The following is a 22791-nucleotide window of genomic DNA, read 5'->3' on the forward strand; positions in this document are numbered from 1 at the left end:
CCCCGAGCACCGCCAGGAGTGACCAGGAATAACGGTCACAAGCTGGCAGAGGGTAGGTTTAGGTTAGATATCAGGAGGTGCTACTTCACGGTCAGGGCGGCTAGGGTCTGGAACCAACTTCCAAGAGAAGTGCTGCAGGCTCCTACCCTGGGGCTTTTTAAGAGGAGGTCAGATGAACACCTTGCTGGGGTCGTTTGAGCCCAGTACTCTTTCCTGCCATGGCAGGGGGTCAGACTAGATGATCTGCTCAGGTCCCTTCTGACCCTAGAAACTATGAAACATGGGGGGGTTGAGTGGGGGGATATGCTTTACCAAAAGCAGTAGTGCATTACTTTGACCTGCAGGATCTGTATAGATCAGGTGCTTCAGCAAGGCTTTTTGGTGCTTTTATCTAACAGTTGATTCAACCAGCTATTAGATAAAAGTGCAAAAAAAGGCCCATTATACAGGCATTGAGAAAGCCGGGTGCAACTACCACAATGACTCCTGGTCATGCACTGGGCTTGGTACAGGAGCGTAGCAAATTTAAAGTAAAGCACTGTTTTGGGGGTGTTTTTTCCACATCTGCAAGCAGTGCCTAGGACTAAGTTCTTAATTATGATTAGGGGCTCCTGGACTGTACTAGTATCTGCATGGGGAAACTCCTGAGTCCACATGAACTCCAAGGAAGTTCATGATTAGGAATCTCTTTGAAACATTCATTTCAGCTCAGGCAGTACCTTGTGGACTTCCCACTAGAAACAGCAGTGGTTCTCAACCTCATTAGAGTCAAGGTACCCCTCTTAGGTTTTCACTTGTTTTTTGGCTATGGAAAAGTAATAGAACAATTCTTCTGTTGCAAAGAAATTGGAAAGACCACAAGAGGTCAGAATGATTTTAAAGCTATTGATTCCTATTTGAAATCTCTGGTCTATATCTCATGAATCATGTTAGCACTGTTGGGTACACAAATATTGTGCGACTCCTGAGGCACCCTTGAAAGGGTCTTAAGGCACCCTGGTTGAGAATCAGATTTAAAGACTATAGTCAGGATTGACTATAGTCAGGATTGCTTCATTACATTAGGCTCTGTACAGGAGAGAAGCAACCATAGTCCTGGTTTTGTCCGTCTTGTTCGAACTTGGTATTTGTTTGCTTGTTTTTAACTCCTTTGCCTATTTATTTTAAAGATAGCAGAGCCTAGATTTAAAAATACTGTACAATTGTCACCAAAGGTGTTGCTAAAATATATATTCCTATAATTGTATTAGGTCTCACTGGACTCTAATTCTCCATGTGGCTTTTTTTGTTGGACCTGGTGTTCTTGGAGTGGTTATGAAATTACAGCCTACAACAGCGCTTTCCAGCCCAAAAAATAGTAACCACTAACCTAAAGACTTGTTGGTTTAACTGTTTCTTTGTCCAATGAGACGCCTTCACTGAGCCATAAAGCAACAGATGCTCTTGCACAGTTAACATGTCAAACAGTACATCGTGCTGTGGACAAACACCAATTTCCAGTCTGACAGCAGGCAGATGAGTACGCATGTCCCTTCCATTGATGATAATGGTACCAGAACTGGGTGGGGACAGGCCTGTCAACATTGATCTGATACAAGAAAAAAGAGAAATTCAGAAGCACACACCCCATGTTCAAGCCATACTGTATGTTGTATCCTGAATTTCAGTGATTCATTTATTTCAGCAATTCTTATTTAAGAGCCGCATCATATAAATAACTGTCCTTGAGTTCCTGAGCCCGGTACTCTGTTCATGTAGATCAAAGTACTTCTATTAGCTACTTTCACACAAAACTGACTTGTGCCAGGAGATATCTGCCCATTTATAATTACAGAAAAGTTGCTAATAACCATTTTTTCCCTAATTAACCCAGATTTCAATCATCTCTCCTCTTCCTTGCTGCTTCCAAAACCAGGGTCATTTTCTTAGCAAAAGTAAGCATTCAATTGAATTATGTTTAAATAAGAAATATATTTAAAGTTTAACAGTAAGCAAATGATCAGATACAACGCCTAACTTTATAGGGACTCAATGTTGAATCCCTTACTCAAGTTAATCAAGTTGATTTAATCTAGAGTCCAATTCATTCTTATTAGTAATTTATGTACCTGTGGAAGCTTAGGGGGGGAAATGGTCAGAATTCTTGATATTTCAATTAACAGAAAGGGCAGAAATAAATTAACTTTTTAATTAAATCCCATTTTTAAAAATGATTTTCATTTTGTTATTTCTGCTTCCCTCCATTTGTCAAAATACCATCTTCAACATCCAAGAGCAAAGCCTGCAAACCCAGAAAGCCTCCAAGCTCTTCATCTGGTAGGCACAAAGGTGCAATGCTGTGCAAGAAGATTTCCCAGAGGTCACTATGCACCTCTACATAAGAACCAACTTCCATATTTACTTCCACCCTTCCCCTTTACAACATCTACCACCACAACTGCTTAAAAAAGAGTTGCTCTGTTAAGGAAGCTCTGTTCAAGGGGGCCCACTTTTCCAGAGCAATGCACTGGTTTTGCCATGCACCAAGGCAAACCCAGTCCAGTTAAGCCATGTCAGTTATACCTTTTGAGTCCTTTACACCTTAAAAACGTGTAATAATAATAAGTTAATAAGCCTAGCGTTCATTTGCTGTCTTACAAACACATTTTAGAGCACCAAATAAGTGGAAAAAACTGTAACAGCTCATTGTTAAACAATGGACATACATAACTGTTGTCTTGCCAGCTCCATTGGGCCCCAAGAGAGCTGTGATCTGATCTCTGTAGAAAGTGAGGCTTAGATCTTTAACTGCAGTCTTTCTGCTCTGTGTATATTCTTTGGTGAGTGAAATAAGTACTACGCCTTGAGATATTCCTTCTTCACTAGTGATTTTCTGCTCTTGAGGCATTGAACCTAGATAAGTGAAGAATCACAGACCACACAGGCTTTAGAAACTAGCATTTATAAAGTGACTATTCATTAGTTTTACTTTTCCTAACACGGTCATGGTTGCTATATATTAAAACTAGAGAATCCATTCCTCTGGTGGTGTCAATTAGCACAGCTCCACTAGAATAAAAAATGCTGTGTTGAATTTACATTGGTGAAGGGTCCATAGTTGTACTTACCATATTTATTTGATTCTAAGATGAGGGCTTCCCCCTATTTAACATGGGGTGGAAGGACCCTCATCTTAGAATTAAATATGAGGGGGTGGGGGGCAGAGGGCACATGGCTGCTATGGCTCTCGCTCTGGCCCCTACCTGGGGTCAGGACCATCGCTGCAGCAGCTTCAAGTTAATTGAACCTTGATAACTTTTGGAAAACTGCCTTGCTAACAGAGGTACCAAAATACATCAGCCCTGAATAGCTGGTCCTTCTCACCTCTCCTATAGAGGGCTAAGCCATTTCAGAGATACTAATTTTCAGAGCTCACAGAGGAGTTTCCAAGGCACAGGAGTAGATATGGGTGGCATGTATGTGTCTTTACCTGAAAATCTTTAATGAAAAGAAACACAAGAGAAAGTTGTGAAATGGGCCTTAGAGGAAAGAAAATAAATCTGATTTTAAGCAGCAGAACATGTAGGGAATTGATAAGCAGCCAAGCACAGAGCTGGAAATCAGCAGTGAAAATGGTTGTAGGCAGCAGCAGTGAAAAATAGAGGCGATAACAGTCTGTTATTGAAATACAAGGCTAGAAAACAGTCTGAAAGGGCAGCATTTAGAAAATACGGGAAAATAAAAAGAAAACTCCCAAAACCCCATATAAAAAGCCTTTCATGGAAGCAACACACAGATAACATCAGACTTTTTGTGATGAAATCAAAGTGCAGAGAAACTGAGTTTGACCATATGCTTTAATGAGCATAAAATTGTTCAGACTATGCAGCAAACACTATAGAATAGACTGAGAAACTTCAGGGTGCCAAACAAAGGTAGATGGATTGGCAGCAAAATGGCCCACAAAATTCTATATTGTCAAGTGCACATTTAAACTACTTGTCCATAGCAAGGGGTTCTAGTCAAACTGCACCCACTCAGACATCACTGTAGGTAACTCAGTGAAATACTTTACATACTGTATACTGGAAAAAAATAAGGCAATGTTCTAGGAAGCATAAGGAATGAGATATGGATTTGGGCTTAGCAAACCATGAAAAATGATTGATTGGAGAGAAGCAGAAAATGAAAGTGGTGCTTATAAAGTGTCCCATCCTATCGCAAACCTCTTCCTTACAAATTTTCATTGAAAAAAAACAAAAGAAAACAAAAAACAACTTACCGTAAGTTAGAGGTTTGTTTCTCCTGTCTGTACTGCAGAAGTTCTTCCAATAGGAGACAGTTAAAGGAAAGTACCATGGCTCCCTTAATCCAAATCGACCTCAGTGTTAATTATAAGAAAAACAATTGAAACAAATCTTTGAAAAATTAATGACTTTTTCAGCTTCAATATTTTTTATCCTTTTTTTTTTGAAGGAGTTGGGGGAAAGGCAGGAAAACCATACAATATGTTATCTATATTATTGTATCACTTGGATTTTTATCACATGCATTTTTCAAAATGTCTGACCTCATTTTCAAGCTTTGGGGACAACCTAGCTATCACTAATATCAAAAGAAACGTCATCATTGTATTTTGTGTGTGGAAAAGGCATTCTGAAAGTGATTCAGACATTAGTGGGAGAATCCATGTGTAATTAATTACCAGTTTTCTCCAAGATATTGAAGTCTGCCAGTTTTGGTACACTGGAGTAAAAAGTACCATTAATCTCTGACACTGGAGACATTTAGCTGTGGGATCATTCCCTGGCAAAAAAAACAACGGAGTCTCAGAGTGTGAAGTTTCCTGCCAGTGGGCTTCAGAGGAACAGTCCAACACCAAGGCATCACACCCTGCTCTACCACCTGGCTTCGCCTCCCATCCTGCTGGTAGGGGAATTGACATAGGATATGCTCAACTGCTGATGATCCTCCAAGAAATCATCTCACTACACAAAAGAAATACTCAGGATTATTTTTTCATTTTTCAACAGATAGTCGTCAACTGCCAGCATGGGACTCATATATTGTAGCAGAAAGAAGCAGAAGTACAGCTGCACAAGCCAACTCATGTTTGACATTTCTTGACCTTTCAGTGCTTCATATAACATTTGCATTATGTATATTGTTCATGTCTAAGACTGTGGAGCAATAGTATGTGGCATTGAATGGCAGCAACATCCTTCATTATAAGTTAAAGGCTTTTGCTTGAGATTCTGTTACTTAAATTGGCACACCTACTTTTCCATCTTGGGCTTCTATCCTTTTTTCATTTTGAAATAAATATAAAATTAGCACAGCAAAACATGTGATATACAGATGTGAGTGAGTGTAAATCCCAGATGCTCAGAAAAGCAAATTAGAAATCATTCCACGTGCCTCATCCACCAAGTCAAGAACACTCATAAATGTCTGGAGAAATTTGGAAAAATTAAACATCTCAACATTTTCTGAGAATAAACTTGGGATTTAGCTACTCTCAGTTATACAGCTGTGGCCCACAGACATACTTGGGATAGGGAAGCAGGGGGTTAACAAGAAAAAAACAAAAACTAGCTATTTAAATACTGTCCTTTAATGTTTTGAAAAGCAACCTTTTTTTTAAATAAGAGGCCAGATATTAAGACTTATTTAGAGAGAATCTCCACTTAACTCCAATAGGATTTTGCTACTAGATTGGACTCTCTTATTATCAAGTGTCAAATCAGCCCCAGAAGTCCTTACCCAACTATTTGTACTCTTTATAGAGACCAAGACATGATACCACATTACAAATTCCAGCCCATCTGTTAACACTGTTTACTGACCTAGCTATATATGAAATATGTTACGTATTAGTCATGAATTTGGCATGTCAAGGCTCTGACTCTGAGTACTGAAGATTTTTCTAATTGTATTTGAAAGGGGAGGAGGGAATCAATCCATTTTATTAAATTATTAAATCTACAGATGCTGAAAAAGAATATTTAAATGGGTAGCGATTAAAAAAAAAAGCCCTCATTGATCTTACCAGGAATTGTGTTGCTGAAATACCAGCCAGCTATAAAACACATAATTGAGTCAAAGAAAATCATCCAGCATGCCCATCCAAAAGTAATAGATCCTCCTTGTGGCAAGGTCTGGTACATGTTGCTCCACTGAATTCCTAGAAACAGAAAAAAAGATCAGAATTAAATCTATAAAGCACAACAGGTAGGCGGGCCATCAATAGGCCAAGACGAAACACTTAATATACTAAAGCACCGACAGACAAAAACAACGTAGTTAATAACTGTAATTTTAAAAGAATAAACTGTTAGACCTCTTGGTCTCTCTTTGGAACAGCAGGTAACAGGTAACATTACTGCTGAGAAAATGTAAGAGAATTCAGAGTGGCAGGGTTTTTTTTTCCTTTTCAGTTTTAAGTTGCTTTTTTTTTACTGGACTGTTTTGGCAACAAAAAAAGTCCCCAAAATTTCAAATAAAATATGCAAAGGTGTGTGTGTATGCCTGTGTATGTGCATGTGTTCAAAAAAATCAGGCATGTGTGCACATGTGTGCATGAGCATGCAAGAAATCAAGTGCGCGCATGTGTATGTGCACACGCTCACATGCACAATAAATCAGGCGTGTGTGCGCACGCTATTCTTTGGGCGTGCATGCAATAAATCAGGCTTTAGGACAGAATGTTGATACCCATGATGAAATAAGCTTATAAGAGACCTAGAGCAGATTTATTTAGCTGAAACCCCCATATCATAACTAAATGGAGCATATCGTTGTTTATCATTTATATGACAGCAGTGCCTGGAGGTGCCAATCCATTACTGGGGCTCCCAACACTAATCATTTCAAAAAGTCTTATAGTAAGTTAAAGTAAGTAGGAGGAAAGGAAATAAGATATGAATCAATAGAAGTAATTAAGATTTAGACTTGATAGAGCTACTTTATGGCTCAAATTACAAGGTTCAAATAAGTCACTGCATTTTTCCACATAATTTGTCAGAAAGTGGCAACAATGCAACAGAGCAGCTCAGGAAATCCTATGAGGAACATTTTTCATATCTTGAGAAAACCAGAAATTTGGGAAAAGTTTCCCCAGAAATATCAATTTTGGCCCCAAAAAAGCCATTTTTCCTCACAGCAGCAGGGATTTTTCAACTAGATCCACCATACTTCTTAGCTTCCACTTAATTACAACCCCCTCAAACAGCAGCTATGCTTAAGATAATCCAATGTTCTTACTAGGAGAGTTTTGCCACTTATGGCAGAAGAAAGAGAAGACTGAACCTTGGATCAATTACAGAGTTAAAAAAAATCCCTACTCAGGCTGTAATCATGAGGATTTAAAAAAAAAAAAAAAAAAAAAAAGGACCCACCCTTCCCCCCTGGGCAAACTCTGGCTAGTGTCTGGGGCCAGGGATGGGGGTTAAACTTCCCATCCCCTGAGTACAGAGCTGCCTTGCCATGATAAGAATTTACTGCTGGCTGCAACTGTGGACTACAAATGCCAGAGCCACCTGGAAGCAGGAAGAGGAAGCAATGAGCAAGCCTGCAGGGTCCTGCTTCTGTAATTCTGGATTGCAAATCCCAGAGACCTCAGGGGCAGCAGGAAGAGGAAGCAAACACACAGCCCATGCTGGCTACGGGCCAGAGAGCCGTGCTCTAGTGCCCCCCAGTTTCTGGCCTGAGATCCTGCATGCATGTGACTGCATTTCCTGAATCAAAAATGAATGTCTGTCTAGTTGTTTCTCAGTTTAATCCCTGCATCTTAGACTAACCTGCAAAAACTGAATCAATTCAGCCTTGGGGTGTTTGACTGTATGTACTTAGCCCTTGACCGCTGAGATCCCTGGGCTTTGGATCAGGCACAATATAATCTTCCTAACAGATTTTGCACCAATTTGCCTCATCATAATTTCTCAAATACAAGTATTTTCAACAGGTTGAACCCCAAGCACTGCTGTTAACAAGACGACACAATACAAGATTGAAAGTACAGCTTTAATAATTGAGTCACCTCTGAAGGTCCTGATTGTGAATTTCTTAACAAAACAAGTTTACAATGTTTTCCTACAATGTGAACATATTTGAATTACAGAACCAATATAAATTGCCTAAAAATCATCTTAAATTTCAGATTTAATTGAATACATGAAAAGACCACTTTAAATCACCTGAAATGTTGCTTCTGGAAGGCGGGGAGAGATGACACTCATATGGTGCCCAGAGCTCCCCTTTTCTTAACAGTTAAAGTAACTTTCATCCCCAATACTGAATTCCCTGTCCCTTTCATAAAACATTTCCATGGCCAAAACTCCATTGCTGGGATACTGAGAACTCTCTCCAGCAGTAGACCAACACCAGATCAGACCTAAGATAAAGCCGCTCACAGTGCTATTCTGTTAGATGTAATTTGGCTACAGATCTAGCCTTCTGTCTATCTTCACAGTACTGCTACTGGATGAAGATAGCATGGCAGTGGTATAGTGCTACCTAACAACTTCTGAGAACTAATTAAATACTTCAGTTATCTTCCAGTTGCTGAAAAGTATCTGCAATGTTGGGAGTGTGGATAGGGTTTTCCCTGCATCCTGCATTATCAGCCCCTTTCAGTCATTATAGCCTTCCACAATTTAAAGCAGTTTTAAGAGGGGAGAGGGGAAAGAATGTAAGGGCATTATGGGGCTTTTTACACCTTATATTCTGAGTTCAGCTGCTCACTGGCAATCTGATGCTCTTTAGCACAAAGCAAGGGGAATGGGTTTTCACATTTAGCTCTCCGTAAACCATTATTACAAAAGCTTCTAGCTAACAGGAGATCTTACCTATTTCTTGGCCTTCAAAGAATGTAATGAAAAACACCCCTTGTCCAAAGGCAGTTGTAGACAAAAGGCACTGCAACAGTACAAAAGAAGCAGGAAATTAACATGTATAAAACTTCATGAAGAAGCTGAACTAAGTCCAAATGAAGAAACAATGGACCTTTCAGTTCCACATAAGTTAGTGATCCAGCCTTTCTTTTTACTTCTTGAACAATATTTATCTGAATTTTGCAGAAGTACACTCTCAAAGTTAGAGAGCTTTACGGACTTAGGTATTAATATTTGAAGGCATTATTTAACCTTACCACAATTTATGGAGCATCATAAATCCACCACATATTGAAAATATATAATGCATAACAGTGGAAGTATGTATAAAGCAATTTATTTTCTGTAGTAAGTGAATGACCCAGAACTCACAAGAGGCAGAGGCTGATGGAACATACATTGTGTACTGTACGCTGGGCAGGTATTCTACTGCAAGGAAATAACATTTAATTTCCAATGGAGCAATATAAATGGGGCATACTGCATCAGAAAAGCACAAAATGGAAAATGACCAAGTTCAGGGACATAATGTAATAAGAATAGATGACTGATGGTAAATGGAAAAAATCACTGGCCAGCATCTGAAGGCTAATAGAGGAAACCAAATCATTACTATATATTAATAAAATATAAGGCGTTGTGGTATGGGGAAAGTTCTGTCATTTGAATGTGAACTCATAACCAAGGTCTCATGTATTTTAAGATAGTGACGTCCAATGTGGCTGTATCTAGAGCCCTTCCAGTACATTGCCCCACCAAGCCATAGCTATTTCCACTGTACACACCCTAAACCTGGGAAAAAGGCAATAAAGCTGTCTTGGGGACAAGCCCCTGCCACTCCCCTCAAGCACACCAGAAACAGAGTTTGACAGCATTGTCACAGAGGCTTTACTGCCCCGTTTCCAGGTTTGGTTCATGAAAACTGGGAGCAAGAAGGGTTGTGGGAGGTTTGGGGGTGGGTGGGGGGAAGGCCAGTATGCTTCTCAGTGCTCTCTCAAATACCTGGGAAGCCATACAGGTATCCCCTTATGTTTCTGCAGCATTTCATGCCCTGGGAATGAATCCTTTCAGGTACCTAATATGAAAAGTAAGGGCAACTGTCCCACTCCCAAAAAATAAAGTAGCCCTTTAACCTGTTTAGACCCCAATCTTGCAGTGGCGTATCATTATGCCAGGAGTGGCCAACACATGGCACAAGTGGCACAGGCAACTGCTGTGTGTGGAACAAGAACCACACTTATTGTTCATGAACATAAAGTTACTTGATCGCCTTTGCTTACTTTTATCTAATATATAATGTGTGTATACACCTACCCTAGAATCAAAGAGCAGTAAGTTGGACATCTAGGTTATACTATTTGTTTCTCTGTAATTATGGTATTATTTAAATTGTTTCTCTGGTTGTATTAAAATATTTAATTTATTGTCACAGCATTAACAGGAAGTTAATGGTGTGCAAAACATTAAGTACAAATTCAAATACAAATGACTTCTAAAAGTTACTGAGATTATATCTGAAATATACATCAAAAAGAGAATTGTTTGCCTAAACTATTTCTGTTTCTATCCTTACTTTAATACTTAAGACATTTATTGGCCTAAACTCATGTTGTTATTAATCCAAATTACAGAACCTTCTTAATCCTTCTGGGCCTCAACAGAAGTATCACAGGCTCCTACCTGGGTCTAATTCTGAATTCTTTACACAGGTTTTGTATGATCTTCCAAGAATACTTTCAAACTAGAGGGTTTTCAAGTTCAGTATTAAGTAAGTTCTCTCTGGGGTTTATTCTGTCATTTATAGAAGACTTGGTGTATAAATGCATGAGAAGAGTCTTCTGAAGTAGATGTAGTCTTTTACATTAAATAAATACATTAGGAGGAAACCGGACAAGTGAACGTAAGTGTGATACTGATTCACAAAATGCTTTCTGAGCAAGTATACTGATTCTTAAAACAGAAATTTCAGGAGAATAACCACTAGGAATGTGCAAAGCAGCTAATATTCACTTTGGATTCGGTCGATTTGGGGGACAGTGATTTGATTTGGTGATTTGAATCACTGTCCCAAATTAATTCAACTGAATCTGATTCATAGATTCGACCATCACTGAATCGACCAAATCTCCAAATCAAACAGGCCCCATCCCTGCCCGCTCTCCCAGCCCTGTCAATGGCTGCCCTGCCCGGCCCCAGCATCCCAGCACTTAATAAAAAAGCCCTGTTGCCTGGCAGGAGGGCAATCCCTGCTGCCCCACACTGCCCTGTGCTGCGTGGGAGGGCTCTGCCACAAGCCCCAAGAAGTCCTGAGGCTGCTGCAGTGAGTGAATGGTCAAAGGATGGGGGATCATGGCAGAGCCCCCCACACAGCAGGGGCAGTGGGGGACAGCAGGGATCGCCCCCCCACCCCACCCTGGCATCATCCAGTGAGTGTGGGGCTTTGTTTTCTTTTTTCTTTGAAGAGCTGGGACGCCGGGTCCAGGAAAGCGGGAGGGGGTTGGTGGGTACTCAGAGGGACTGGGGGAGCAGGCAGGGGATGGGGCCTGGCAGGGGTCCCCCCATGGTCCCCTCCCCCCTCCTCCAGTGCCCCCCCACCCTACTTACTGGCATGGAGTCCAGGTCCAGCTCCCTGCAGTGGTGAGCAGGGACTACTCATATCTCTGAAACTTTCCAAATCTTTTCCAAATTGATTCAGACCTTTTTGTTGGTGTCCTGATTCAATTCAGATTCAGAGATTTGGCCGCTGAATCAGGCCGAATCTCCTCTGAATCAAATCAGCACTCGAAGCTTTGCACAGTCCTAGTAACCACCATCACCATAGCTCAGTCCATAACAAAAACATGTATGACAAAACTGCTCAGCAGAATATAGCAAAACTCCAACCAGATAATATGGTAACTAGTTAGTGGATAATTACCTGACTCCTATTATTATCCTGTCTGCTAACGTACAATTATTCCACTGTATTTTTAACAAAATTTAAGATAACATCTTACACATTTCCACAGCACAAACAATATCTGTAAAAGACACAAAGTGCAGCATGTATTCTTATACTCTTTTTCTGTAGTTATATTTTAAACATGAGTGATTTCTACCTTTCACTAAGTTTATACTAGTTTTCCTGTAAAGAAGTAATGTTTTTCCTCAGATGGAGTGCCATCCCTTTTGTGGATGGCATTAATTTTTCATGGTATTCTTTTGTGTAAAAAAGAAAAACCGTGTATTTAAGAATGTATCTTTTTCCATCATACATGCAGCATTAGGAACGTAGAGCCTTATGCTCTTTATTGGGTTCTGTCAATTCTCTTGAACATTCACTTTCTGATTCCCTTCTGTTGCATTCAGAGTGGTATTTCTTGGCTAGTTTCCCATCAAGGAAAGCTATGCAGTTTCAATGAGATATAAGCCCAAATAAGAATCTACAGACAAAGTAAGGGAAGGGGTGTTTTTTGTTTTTGTTTTTTTTTATAATGGCCATGAATGATGAAAATGAATAAAACAACTTTAAAAAAGAAAGAAAGAAAGAAAAAAGTACTTACAGCAATGATCTGGTTGGCAAAACTCAGTTGGTTCTGCAAAACCAACAAAACTATGTAGGGTAAAAAACTTATCATATACACAAGGCTGGCACTGAGGGCTGCTGTATTGGCACTGCTAAAAAATGCACCCATCAGGTAGCTTAGCATAACAACTGCAACTCCAAAATCAAGGAAGAAGAGGAAGATGAGGAAGCTGTTGCTGTAAGCAAAGATGCCGCTCACTTTTAAAATGATCACCAGAGTGCAGCTGCTTATAGCAAGTACAGCTATATTCTCCAGAAACCAGGCTAGGAAATGAATGGATGGGTGCACACCCATTGTCTTCATATACTGCAAAACCAAAGAAATACCTTACAGTTAATATAGAGCTCTTAAAATTTAAGTAGAAGAGAGACAGCAAGAGACATTCTCCCCAAAGATCACAGCTGTATTAACTTCACCCTTGTATTAACAGTATATGGGATAAGAGTGAGACCCGATAAAACATTCTGTTGTTCTTTTCTTTTTTTTTTTAAGTTATGGCTCTCTCCTGATGACATTTGCTTTTGAGCATAATGTAGATGAGCAGGAGGAAGACCAATGAGCCTAAAAGGCCTACTCATGTTCATGGGCATAATGTTTGTTTGCAAGTATTTACAGCATCAGACTCTTAAATTGTAACAGCCCCTGAAGTGGGAATCTCCCCCTTTTATGCTTAAAACTACTCTGTGCATCTTCGGCATGAAAAAAACAACAGTAATAAAAGATAGCATAATATAACCATAATAATGGAAACCTGTGAACAATCAGAATGACAAAAACTAAAAGAGCCCTGCAAAAAAATTATAATATCGTGCAAATATGAAACACTCCTATGCTTCATTTTTTTGTTTTTCTCACTAAAGTTAAAGTATCTGAAAAGAAAATGTGCCATTTTAACAAACATGGTAACATTTACAATTTTCCTTCTTGCAGAGCTTGCAGTAGAATATGGACTAAATTCTTCCATTCTCAGCTTCTGCATAGGAATCCTCATGAAAGCAGATATTAATGACACCACATACCTCCAAGACCACCACTTAAAAAAGCACTAGCCGAACTAAAATAGTATTTTTATATTATGTTTCAACCAGAGTAAAAGGCATTTTGCAGACATAGTGAATTAATATTTAAAACACCCCTGTAAAATAAATGGAACCCTCTTTTAGACACAGGGAAAAACCAGTCTAAAAAGTTTAGATAATTTGCCAAAGTTCAACAGCAAGTCAGCAGCAGAATGAAGAACAGCACTTGGATTTGTGGGATAGAAATGGTACTACATCTACACAGCATCTACATAAGGTCCCAGTTCTGCAAGATACTGAAGACAGGGTGTGAACTCCCATAGATGCTACCTTCAATGAAATAACATGTTTTCCCTCTGTGCACTTCTCCTGTAAAACTCTGAAGAATACTGTTCAGAGCCATTTTTATTTAGTTCAGTGAAAACTATCACACTGTAAATGCATGTATGTTTTCTCAAATAGACTGTCTTTTCTTGTTTGTTTTTTCTCCTACTCTAAAGAAAGGTCATGCTGATTGCTAGTATATAGTTACTGTTTGAGAATGGATAAACATACCATCAGCTGAAGGCATACAGCACCTAGGAAGATTGGGATCTCTGTTGACAAGACTGGTTTTAAAGAAAGGTTCTCAACTTTATATTTTACAGTGTTTTCAATTGTTGCTCTCCTTTGTTTCAGATATAAATCTCCACACAGCAATGCGAAGCTCAAATTCAAAACAACATCCCTGTGAATCTGAGCTGGCAGGTAGAACTCAGGCTCACAGCTCAAAAGAAGAAAATAAAAAATAGAGCAGTTTTATAAGTACACAAAGCCATCTCTCAAAGATTTTTATTGTCGCCATTGTTTTTAGTCTTTAAGGACACCTTTGGCAAACTCATTTTACACTAGGTCCACTAATTCTTACCTCCTCAAGACAAATTTCTCTCTCATAAACCAGTTTCCGGACCATGCCAGCAACAGATACCATCCATGTTAGCATCATTATGAGTGGGAAAAAAAACCCTATGTTGTTCAAGAATCTGAAATCACAAATATATTTGTCAACACCTAAAAGATGAAAGACAATTATATAGATGTTAATATCCATACAGTGTTATTCAGAACATATACATAAAAGAATAATGTATGGCGTGTGTTAAACATTCACTTTAACTCAGGTCTAGAAATACTTTTTGCTGCTACTAGGTAAATATATGTATTATAATTTAACAGTAACAGTAGAACCTTTATATTGCCTCTTTGAAATGAGGCTCTATTTACAGTGAAATATAATTACTGAAGTATATTTCAATGTGTTATTTCCAAATGAAAATACTGAAAGTGCTTGACATATTATCAGCTTTGCAGCATTGCTCTAGTAGGAAGTATTCCTCACCTTAATGTTCACTATTTGCATTCTCATCTTTTGGTTTTAGTGACACTTATCTTCTGCATATATAAACCACATACTGAATCACCACATGTACATAGTGTCTCCTCCCTCCAATCCCTTTCCCTCTATATACAATTATTTTTTTCTGACAGTCCATTCATTACACCTGATGAAATAGGTTGTTGCCTACAAAAGCTCATGGCTGTCTGAACCAGTTATTTTACGGTGCCACCCTACCCTCACTTCTGCCTAACTTCAGACTAACATAGCTAACCCCCTCTGTGCTCCTCGAAGGCACTGTGCCCAACTGAATAAAAATGATTCTAATCAATCTGCTCAAGAAACTTGCTCGGGTATCTCAAATGTCTTCTTTCTAATCAGATACCAGTCAGATGAACCAACCAGTTGTAACCCAGCTACACATTTGATCAGTTAAATAGCATGACAAAACAAGGAATAAGCCACACAGTTATTTTACAAACAACATGTAATAACTTTGTGGCTCATTGTTATCACAGCATTAATTGAACGTGTGGCCATGTGCTCCCCTGTGGCTGGGTGCCCCAACAGCAGACAAGGCTCCCAGCTGTGGGGGTACACCATGCACTGCCATGGATGCAAGTCCTGCAGCTAATGGGGCTCACAACCATAGGAGCACTCCATGTGCTGCCACCATTGGGCTCACAGATACAGCAGTGCATAGGGCACTCCTGCGATTGCAAGCTCTGTCACCTATAGGACTCCCAGCCACAGGAGTACATGGGGTGCTGCAGCAGCTGCAAATCCCATCAGCTGTGGGGTCCCAGCCACAGAAGCTTGTTACTTGTCAGCGCAGAGAGAGCCCGGGATGACAATAAACCATGACAGGATCTGCAGCCCACAATCATGCCTCCTGCCATACACAAGTGATCCTAACTTGCCTTTACCTGAACGTCTGGCAGGGGCCCAAAAGACTCCAGGTGACCAGGCCACATTGTTCTACATACCACACAGCCTATTCTGAAAAGATGTACTTTATTCTCTCAACGAAAAGGAGGAACTGCCTCTGCAGGGTCTTATACAGCAAACAGGAATAAATTAGCACCAGACTCACAGAACTAACAAGCAGACCATAGAGTCACCCAGATATAACAGACATTTTCCTACCACAAACACGTCTAACTTGTTAAAGAAGATGAAGGAAGAACAATCTTCTACACTCACTCTTCAAAAACAATAATACAGTCCACATCAATATCATCAACCTATCAACCCACACTCTCAGTCCCCCTAAGTGCTCTGGGCTATCCCATCATCTTTTCTTCTGCTCTCCTACACAGTTCAATAAGGTGCAGCTTTATGAAGACCTTTTGGGCTTTCTCCATCAGCTACAACTAAGGGAATACCTCCATGACAAAAACAACACACCACAGTCCTGACCCTTACATGGCACAGTTATAGGACCCCACCTGGACTTTGCTCAAGGTCTGGAGCCTAATCAAGACCTTTACATGAACTGTCTCTACCTTCACACCCATTCTGAGATTGCCAAGAACAAAACATGTGTACACTGCAAGTCCTGTACATTGAAGAGCCATAGTTAGATTTCAGACTAACAAAGCTAACCACATCTGCCTCATCAGGGTGCTATACACCTCATGCTCAGAAACAGATTTTCATCTGCTGCTCAGACGTAGAGGGAGATAGGAGTACAAAGCTTTGGTCCCTGATTCTATTTGGCGGAGATTCAGCCCAATTTGGTGGCTGAATCTCTGAATCAAATCAGAGGACCCTTTAATTTCTCCAGATCAAATTGGAACCCTCTGAATTGATTCACAGAAATTTGGAAAGAGTCAGAGATTCAGACATAGACACAGCTTTAAATGTTTTTTCTACATAGCTCTAGGTAACAGGCAGCTCATAAATGCTGCGATGGTGGGATGGATGGAGCATCCCAAAGAAGCTCAGGGGACTTCCCAGCATGCTCAGCAGCAGACCTGAAAGTGAACCAAAAGTACTTCCGGTCCACTTCCATGTGCTGGGGGGCCTCCTGGGTCTGGGGGGGGGCACCTGGGGTCCCCCTGTGGCCGATTGCTGAGATGGGGGGGTGCAGAGGGGCTCCAGAAGACCCAGAAGTAAACTGGAATACTTCTGGTCCACTTCTGGGTTTGCCCCTGAGCACGTGGAGGACCACCCCCCCTGCACTCCTGTGGGACACTGCGTGGGCCCCAGCATTCACAAGCCATGCTGGTACCTCAAGGTATGTAGGAAAAACTTTTAAAGCTGTCTATGTCTGAATCACTGATTCTCTGAATCAGCATCGAATCTTTGGATTCAGCTAAATCAAATCAGAGACAGTGATCCGAGTCAGCAAAGCGAATCACTGTCCCCGATTTGGGTCGAATCCAAATCAAATAGGACCCACTTCACACATGCCTAATAATCGAGTTGGTTCCAAACCAGTTCCCAGCCCTATTGGCATTTTGAACACTAGCTGATAACAGCTCTTACAAGGCCATCTGCCCAGGTTAAGATGTCACAGTGAGTTGCTGCTGTACTTGTTCCCTCCCAAATATTCTCTTCTGGGAATCGCAAAGTGAGATCCACCAGAACCAATCATGCTGGTTCAATGCCTTATTGGGGCAACCACCAGGTAGAGAAATACAACAGGTTTCCAGGGAATTTCTTGGGACAGTTCAGTCAGATCACAGCTAAACTAATGCCACTTAAGGTTCAAATGAGCAAATTTACTTACAGGTCACTTGTGTGGCATGGATACGGCATAGCTTGCACTTGTATTTCTGGCTCTGAAGCATCAGTTCCAGCATGCACTGAAACAATTGCACTTTCAATCATGTCTTGCAGTGGAATGAAGATGTGGTTGTATTTGAATCCATCAGCTGGCAGGTTCTGCGGGTGGAATTTCCACAATGGGTTTTTAATCAAATCTGTTCTCATGCTGAACAGAACACTGGTCCGGACTGTATATGAAATGTGTGGAGGAAGGTAATCTGTGTTTGCCTTGTTGTCTGATGCATGGAATATGATGCCTGTTACAAGAAAGGAAAATACAGTAAGGTGTTTCACAGATTTAAATGACCACAGTCTCAGAGTCCTGTATTTTGTGCACCCTGCAGTACAAATTCTAGTCTCAGGTCCCCAACTTTCTACCTTATTTCTGAAGGTAATCAATAGCCAATCAAATCATTTTATGACACCTACCCATTTATAAAAAGTTACTGTCTACCTGTAAATAATATGGATGCATAGTTTATCCAAAGAGTAGCACTGCATTTTAAGCCACTTCTACTGCAACCCTAGGATTCAACACAGTGGGATTCAAACCTTGAAATAGGAACTCCTTCAAGTCTCTACTAATCACCCAGTGAATTTCTTTTCTTGAAAATTACTAGGTGATGTTTTGGAATATTAAACATAAATACAATGAAAGAGCTCATTCTTTTTCCTCCACTTCTAAGATTTGAAACTGACTCAAAATGGCATTTTTTTCTTTAGCCCAAAGAGAAATCGAGAGTAAAGCACTTCTGTATTTTGACCTTTGAAATTTCTTCTCCACACTTCCTCTACTTTTATCTAAAATTTCTGTAGTTGCTGCAAGAAAACTTAGCCTGCCTATACACATGCTCCAATGCATTCTAATTAGAACACTCTAGCATCCCTGCCATGTCAAGTGTATTAAGTCCCCCCAGCCACATTTCAACATGGCCATGGGTCACTTTAACTACAACTCACTGAATGAGCTTTAGGTAAAGCATCCCGCAGCCATTTTTAAACATGTGAGGGCTTAATACACATGACGCTGTGATGTTTTTAATTCAGCAAATCTCCAGGAACTGCTCCAATTAAAACGCCCCCTTCAACCATATGTATAGGCAGCCCTTATGATCCTAAACATTGCAAAGTTCCCAATACATTTGGCCGCCTAAAAATTATACTCCCTTGAATGGGGATCAGAAGACTGTACCTCTGAGGCAGACCTTTATTCTTCCACCAAGTGGGTGGAGTCACTGCTCCTATACAGCACTAGCATGGCAAAATAAATGTTTTTTTTATTTTCATCTTAACTTCAGGGAGAGTGGGTCAATCCTATTTCTGAATCATGAGAGATGAAGTCAAGTACAGGAACAGGAGACTAAAGCTTCTCCTGCCCCTACTCCTCTGACACGTTCCTTCTGGATAAATGGTAGAAACACATTTGCCATTCTTGTTTGAGAAGCAAAGCTGTCTTCATTTTTATTATAAAGGGCTGTGCATTGAAAGGAACCCAGATCATCTTCGTTTCTGAGGAAAGAAATATTCTTAGGACATTTTAGTCTATCCTTTCATATTTTTTTAAGCTGGCCAAAGATTAAAAAACAATTTCCAATTTAGGGGAAAACTTAATACCCCCTGCCACCCAAGAAGATTTAGAAGTTGCCAAATATTTTTCAAAAATTAGTTAAGAAAGCCAAATTTCAGTTGTACATCATTCACTAAAAAGGAAGATGTGCTTAGATCAGATGATGTAACAGAGAAGTACTGCACAGATTACCCTCATAAAAGGAAGGCAATCATCTTCAAGTTTTCAGAAAGCTTTGAACCTATTTTCTTGAAGGCAGGCAAGATACTAGCTTGCATGGAGCCTCTAATACAGGAGAAGCAGCAAGATAAAGCTAAAATGTGAGTAGTCAAAATTAGCTTCCTTTGGTTCAGAACCTGACAAACGTGTTGCAGGAAAGGTGCAAAAATCCTTTGCCTGTCTCCCTTGTGGCTCCTACCTCCCTCTATTTCTGAGCAGAAGATGAAAATCTGTTTCTGAGCATGACAGAGCAAGGTCACGTAAATATATATGTGTGACAGAACAGGCAATAAAAACTCCAAAGTACTGGTCTGATGTTTTGCACTGCCCCAGATTTTGACTGATATTAATTCCTACATCTATTGGACCCAATTTCCCTTAAAAATCACCTTTAGGGTACAGACATGCAGCACATTTACTCCACTGTAATTTGACTTCACTCCAGGGAAAAAGCGAAAAGTGGAGTGGATACACAGCACACAGCCTTATAGGCACTCTGTTCCCTTTGGAAAATGGCTATGTATCCTCTCCCTAGTCAATTTATCCTAGAGTAGATATTTGCTCAATACAAACCGGCATCTCCTTCCTCCTCAGCTGTGAATAGACATCTCGACTGTCCCAGAAGAAAGCCTTCTGTCCTGGGATCCTACAGATGTAAAAGTCCGCTGTCCTGTTTTAAGTCCTTTTGAAGTATGTGGGATAAAATGTGCTAACACTTTTTCATGAGACATGGTTGTATGAATCTAAGTTTATTGTGGGTAATCTCCAGGACAGGCCAGCTAGGTTGTGCGCTCTCACTGAGAAGAAGCAATTCAGCTTGGAAGGGCAACCAATGTAAATGGCTGTGCCAAGCTTGTTTTTTTCCAGCTCAAATGCCAGGGCAATTAGACCCATGTCAAATGAGACATTATTTAAAGCCTTAGTGGCCAGGCACTTTATTTGTGCCTACTGCAAGCAGTTAGTTTGGCAGAGCTGGCTGCATATCTGCTCCGTATTAAGAATTAAAATCCAAAGCTTATAATCTACAGTAATCATGTTGCATAAGTATATCCTAAGCCCTGGAGACTTCAGCACAGAATTTACCAGGAGTCAGAAATGATAAAATAAACAAAACTATGGATGAAATCCTAGCCCCAGTTAAATCTGTGGCAAGGCTCTTTTGGCATCAACAGATCCAGGACTTCACCTTTCTATTTAGCAAGAGCAACATATGCCCATGCAACTCAGGCAGGAATAGGAAGCTTCTTAAATAGTAAAATAAAAGAAAGAAAAAAAGAAAGAAAGGAGAGAAAGAGAGAAATCACTCTTTAGCACAGTAGATAGCTCTCCTGCAGCAAGGAGGATTTTCAAGAAAGAGGTATAGAGACAGTCATCCTAATGACCAAAATCACTAAACTTACTCTGAGTAAATGATCCAATTCAAAAGTTAGCTTCTATATCAAACATGACTACTAGAAAGATTAATTTTCATTTTATTTTGTAAATCCAGAAGACAGAAATTAAAAATTAAAAAAGTGCTGCCTATACACATTCTGGGGGCGGTTGCATGTTAACTCCAGCAGTTCCTGGAGAGCCACTCTAATTAAAATGCCTCAACATTATGTGTATTCAGCCCCCATGGGTTTAAAAATGGCCATGGGATGCTTTATTTGAACACCATTCAACAAGGTTTACATAAAGCACCCCTGTGGCCATTTTTAAACACGTATACACATGACACAAGCTGGAGCATTCTAATTAGAATGTGGAGCAGACTATTAATTTCATTAGAACATGAACCAGCACATTTATAGGCAGCCAAAAAGGTGAAAACTTGGGTGACCTTGTCTTAAAAGAATAGCTACTATCTTCATTTGGCTGGTTTGGGAGGGTTAGAGATCTTGGCATTCTTTCACCTCATTGCATTCTAGCTGTATATTACATATTTGTTGTTCCAAGTATAATATTTATTAGGTATACATGACTCTGGGGATTCATTTACTAATGTTTCCACAGTTACAATAGCAACATCATTAGCTTTCATTACAATGTTCAAGATTCAGAGGTGTATTTGTACCAAGCAAATGTGCTTGTGATTATACCATATTTATATTTTAAGCCATGTATTCATAGCTGCTGAAGCACTACAGCACCCTCTTACAAGGAAATATGGGACACAACAGGTCTATGAAGTCTGAGGTTTCCTGTCAATATGTATGTTAAATGAGGTACTTACTAGCCAAGAAATTGTTTTGTTGCATGAGCTCATGAGCCTTTGCCTCCAATTTCTCAACAGACTCTAAAGGCTGGAAACGATCCAGTAACACACAGGAGGAGATATTTACCATGAGCTGTGACAACAGGTCAATCTGCTCAATCACTGAGTTGTTGAGCATCTTGTCCATCATAGCCTCTGAGCAGAGTAAACAAATTGAAAACTATTGGTTTCAGTACAGCATGCATAAAACAGAGCCATTCATTGTGCAGTATGAATATACTACAGAAATAGAACATTTTTTGTAAGGAAAGAAGGAAAGAAAGAATCAATTAAGGACAGAGATTTCAAAAGCACCTAGGAAATTAATAAGTACAAGTACAAGCTTGTGCTTCTCTACATTATTTAGGTGCTTTGAAAAAAATCTTTCCCTGAATTCACATTCCATTCCAGACTAATGATGATATTATGTGTGTCCAATTCCAGAAGGAAGACCCTGTTCAGGAAAAAACAGTAAAAGTTTAGATGCTTGACTCAGCTCTGTTGGTACCAATTCCATCTCCTGACGTGTGAGAGTAGCTATACAGAAGAGTAATTCTGGTCTGGTAAAGACAGGAAGTTTCCACACAGGCAAATTTGAAGTTCACATAAGACTTCCTATGAGTCATAGGTGAGAGTGTCATTGTACACTTCAGGAATCGCAGGGTTATCCTTCATCCCCGCAGGACACCAGAAACTGCATGTAGATCAGCCATTGGCAGTCTGGGCTTCATATTTTAAAAAGTACCTAGGCCAAATTTCCAATTCAAAACCACTTTGAATGTTTTGCTCCAGATCTAGATCTGAGATTCAGGACTGGCCTTTGTCTGCACTTGCAGTTAAACCCGGTTCTCTCAGCCTTTGCCAAAGTTCAGGTCCGCATCCATTTTTCTGTGGTTTGTGCTAATCTCCAAGTATATCTGAGATAATGTTACATTACAAGACAATGTGAAATAAAAACAATTCTTGCTACATTTATGTAGAATAGAAACCTGTGGATAAATTCTCCCAGATCTACACATGTACTTGATCATTCATGTTACTTTAGGCAGTCAAGAGTAGGTAGGGGAGGTTTCCAAACTCCTTAAGATTTTTCAAGAAACAGTTTCATAGCTAGTAGGGTCGGAAGGGACCTGAGCAGATCATCAAGTCCGACCCCCTGACATGGCA

The 22791-nt window shown here is 40.0% G+C and overlaps 1 protein-coding gene across 1 annotated transcript in view; it reads right to left on the reverse strand.

The window, feature by feature from the left end:
• The window catches only part of ABCA13 (ATP binding cassette subfamily A member 13), a 375209-nt gene that overhangs the window by 244858 nt on the left and 107560 nt on the right, over positions 1-22791 (reverse strand). Inside the window, exons 19-27 of the mRNA XM_019518403.1 lie at positions 21604-21780; positions 17565-17859; positions 14363-14477; positions 12413-12742; positions 8826-8895; positions 6029-6163; positions 4262-4360; positions 2706-2892; positions 1370-1588 (exon numbers count right to left, since the gene is read on the reverse strand). Of these exons, the coding sequence (XP_019373948.1) occupies positions 1370-1588; positions 2706-2892; positions 4262-4360; positions 6029-6163; positions 8826-8895; positions 12413-12742; positions 14363-14477; positions 17565-17859; positions 21604-21780 (1627 nt within the window). The remainder of the gene's footprint in view (positions 1-1369; positions 1589-2705; positions 2893-4261; positions 4361-6028; positions 6164-8825; positions 8896-12412; positions 12743-14362; positions 14478-17564; positions 17860-21603; positions 21781-22791) is intronic.

This window comes from Gavialis gangeticus, unplaced genomic scaffold, assembly GCF_001723915.1.
Source record: "Gavialis gangeticus isolate Ggan-Ray unplaced genomic scaffold, GavGan_comp1, whole genome shotgun sequence".
Lineage (NCBI taxonomy): Eukaryota > Metazoa > Chordata > Crocodylia > Gavialidae > Gavialis > Gavialis gangeticus.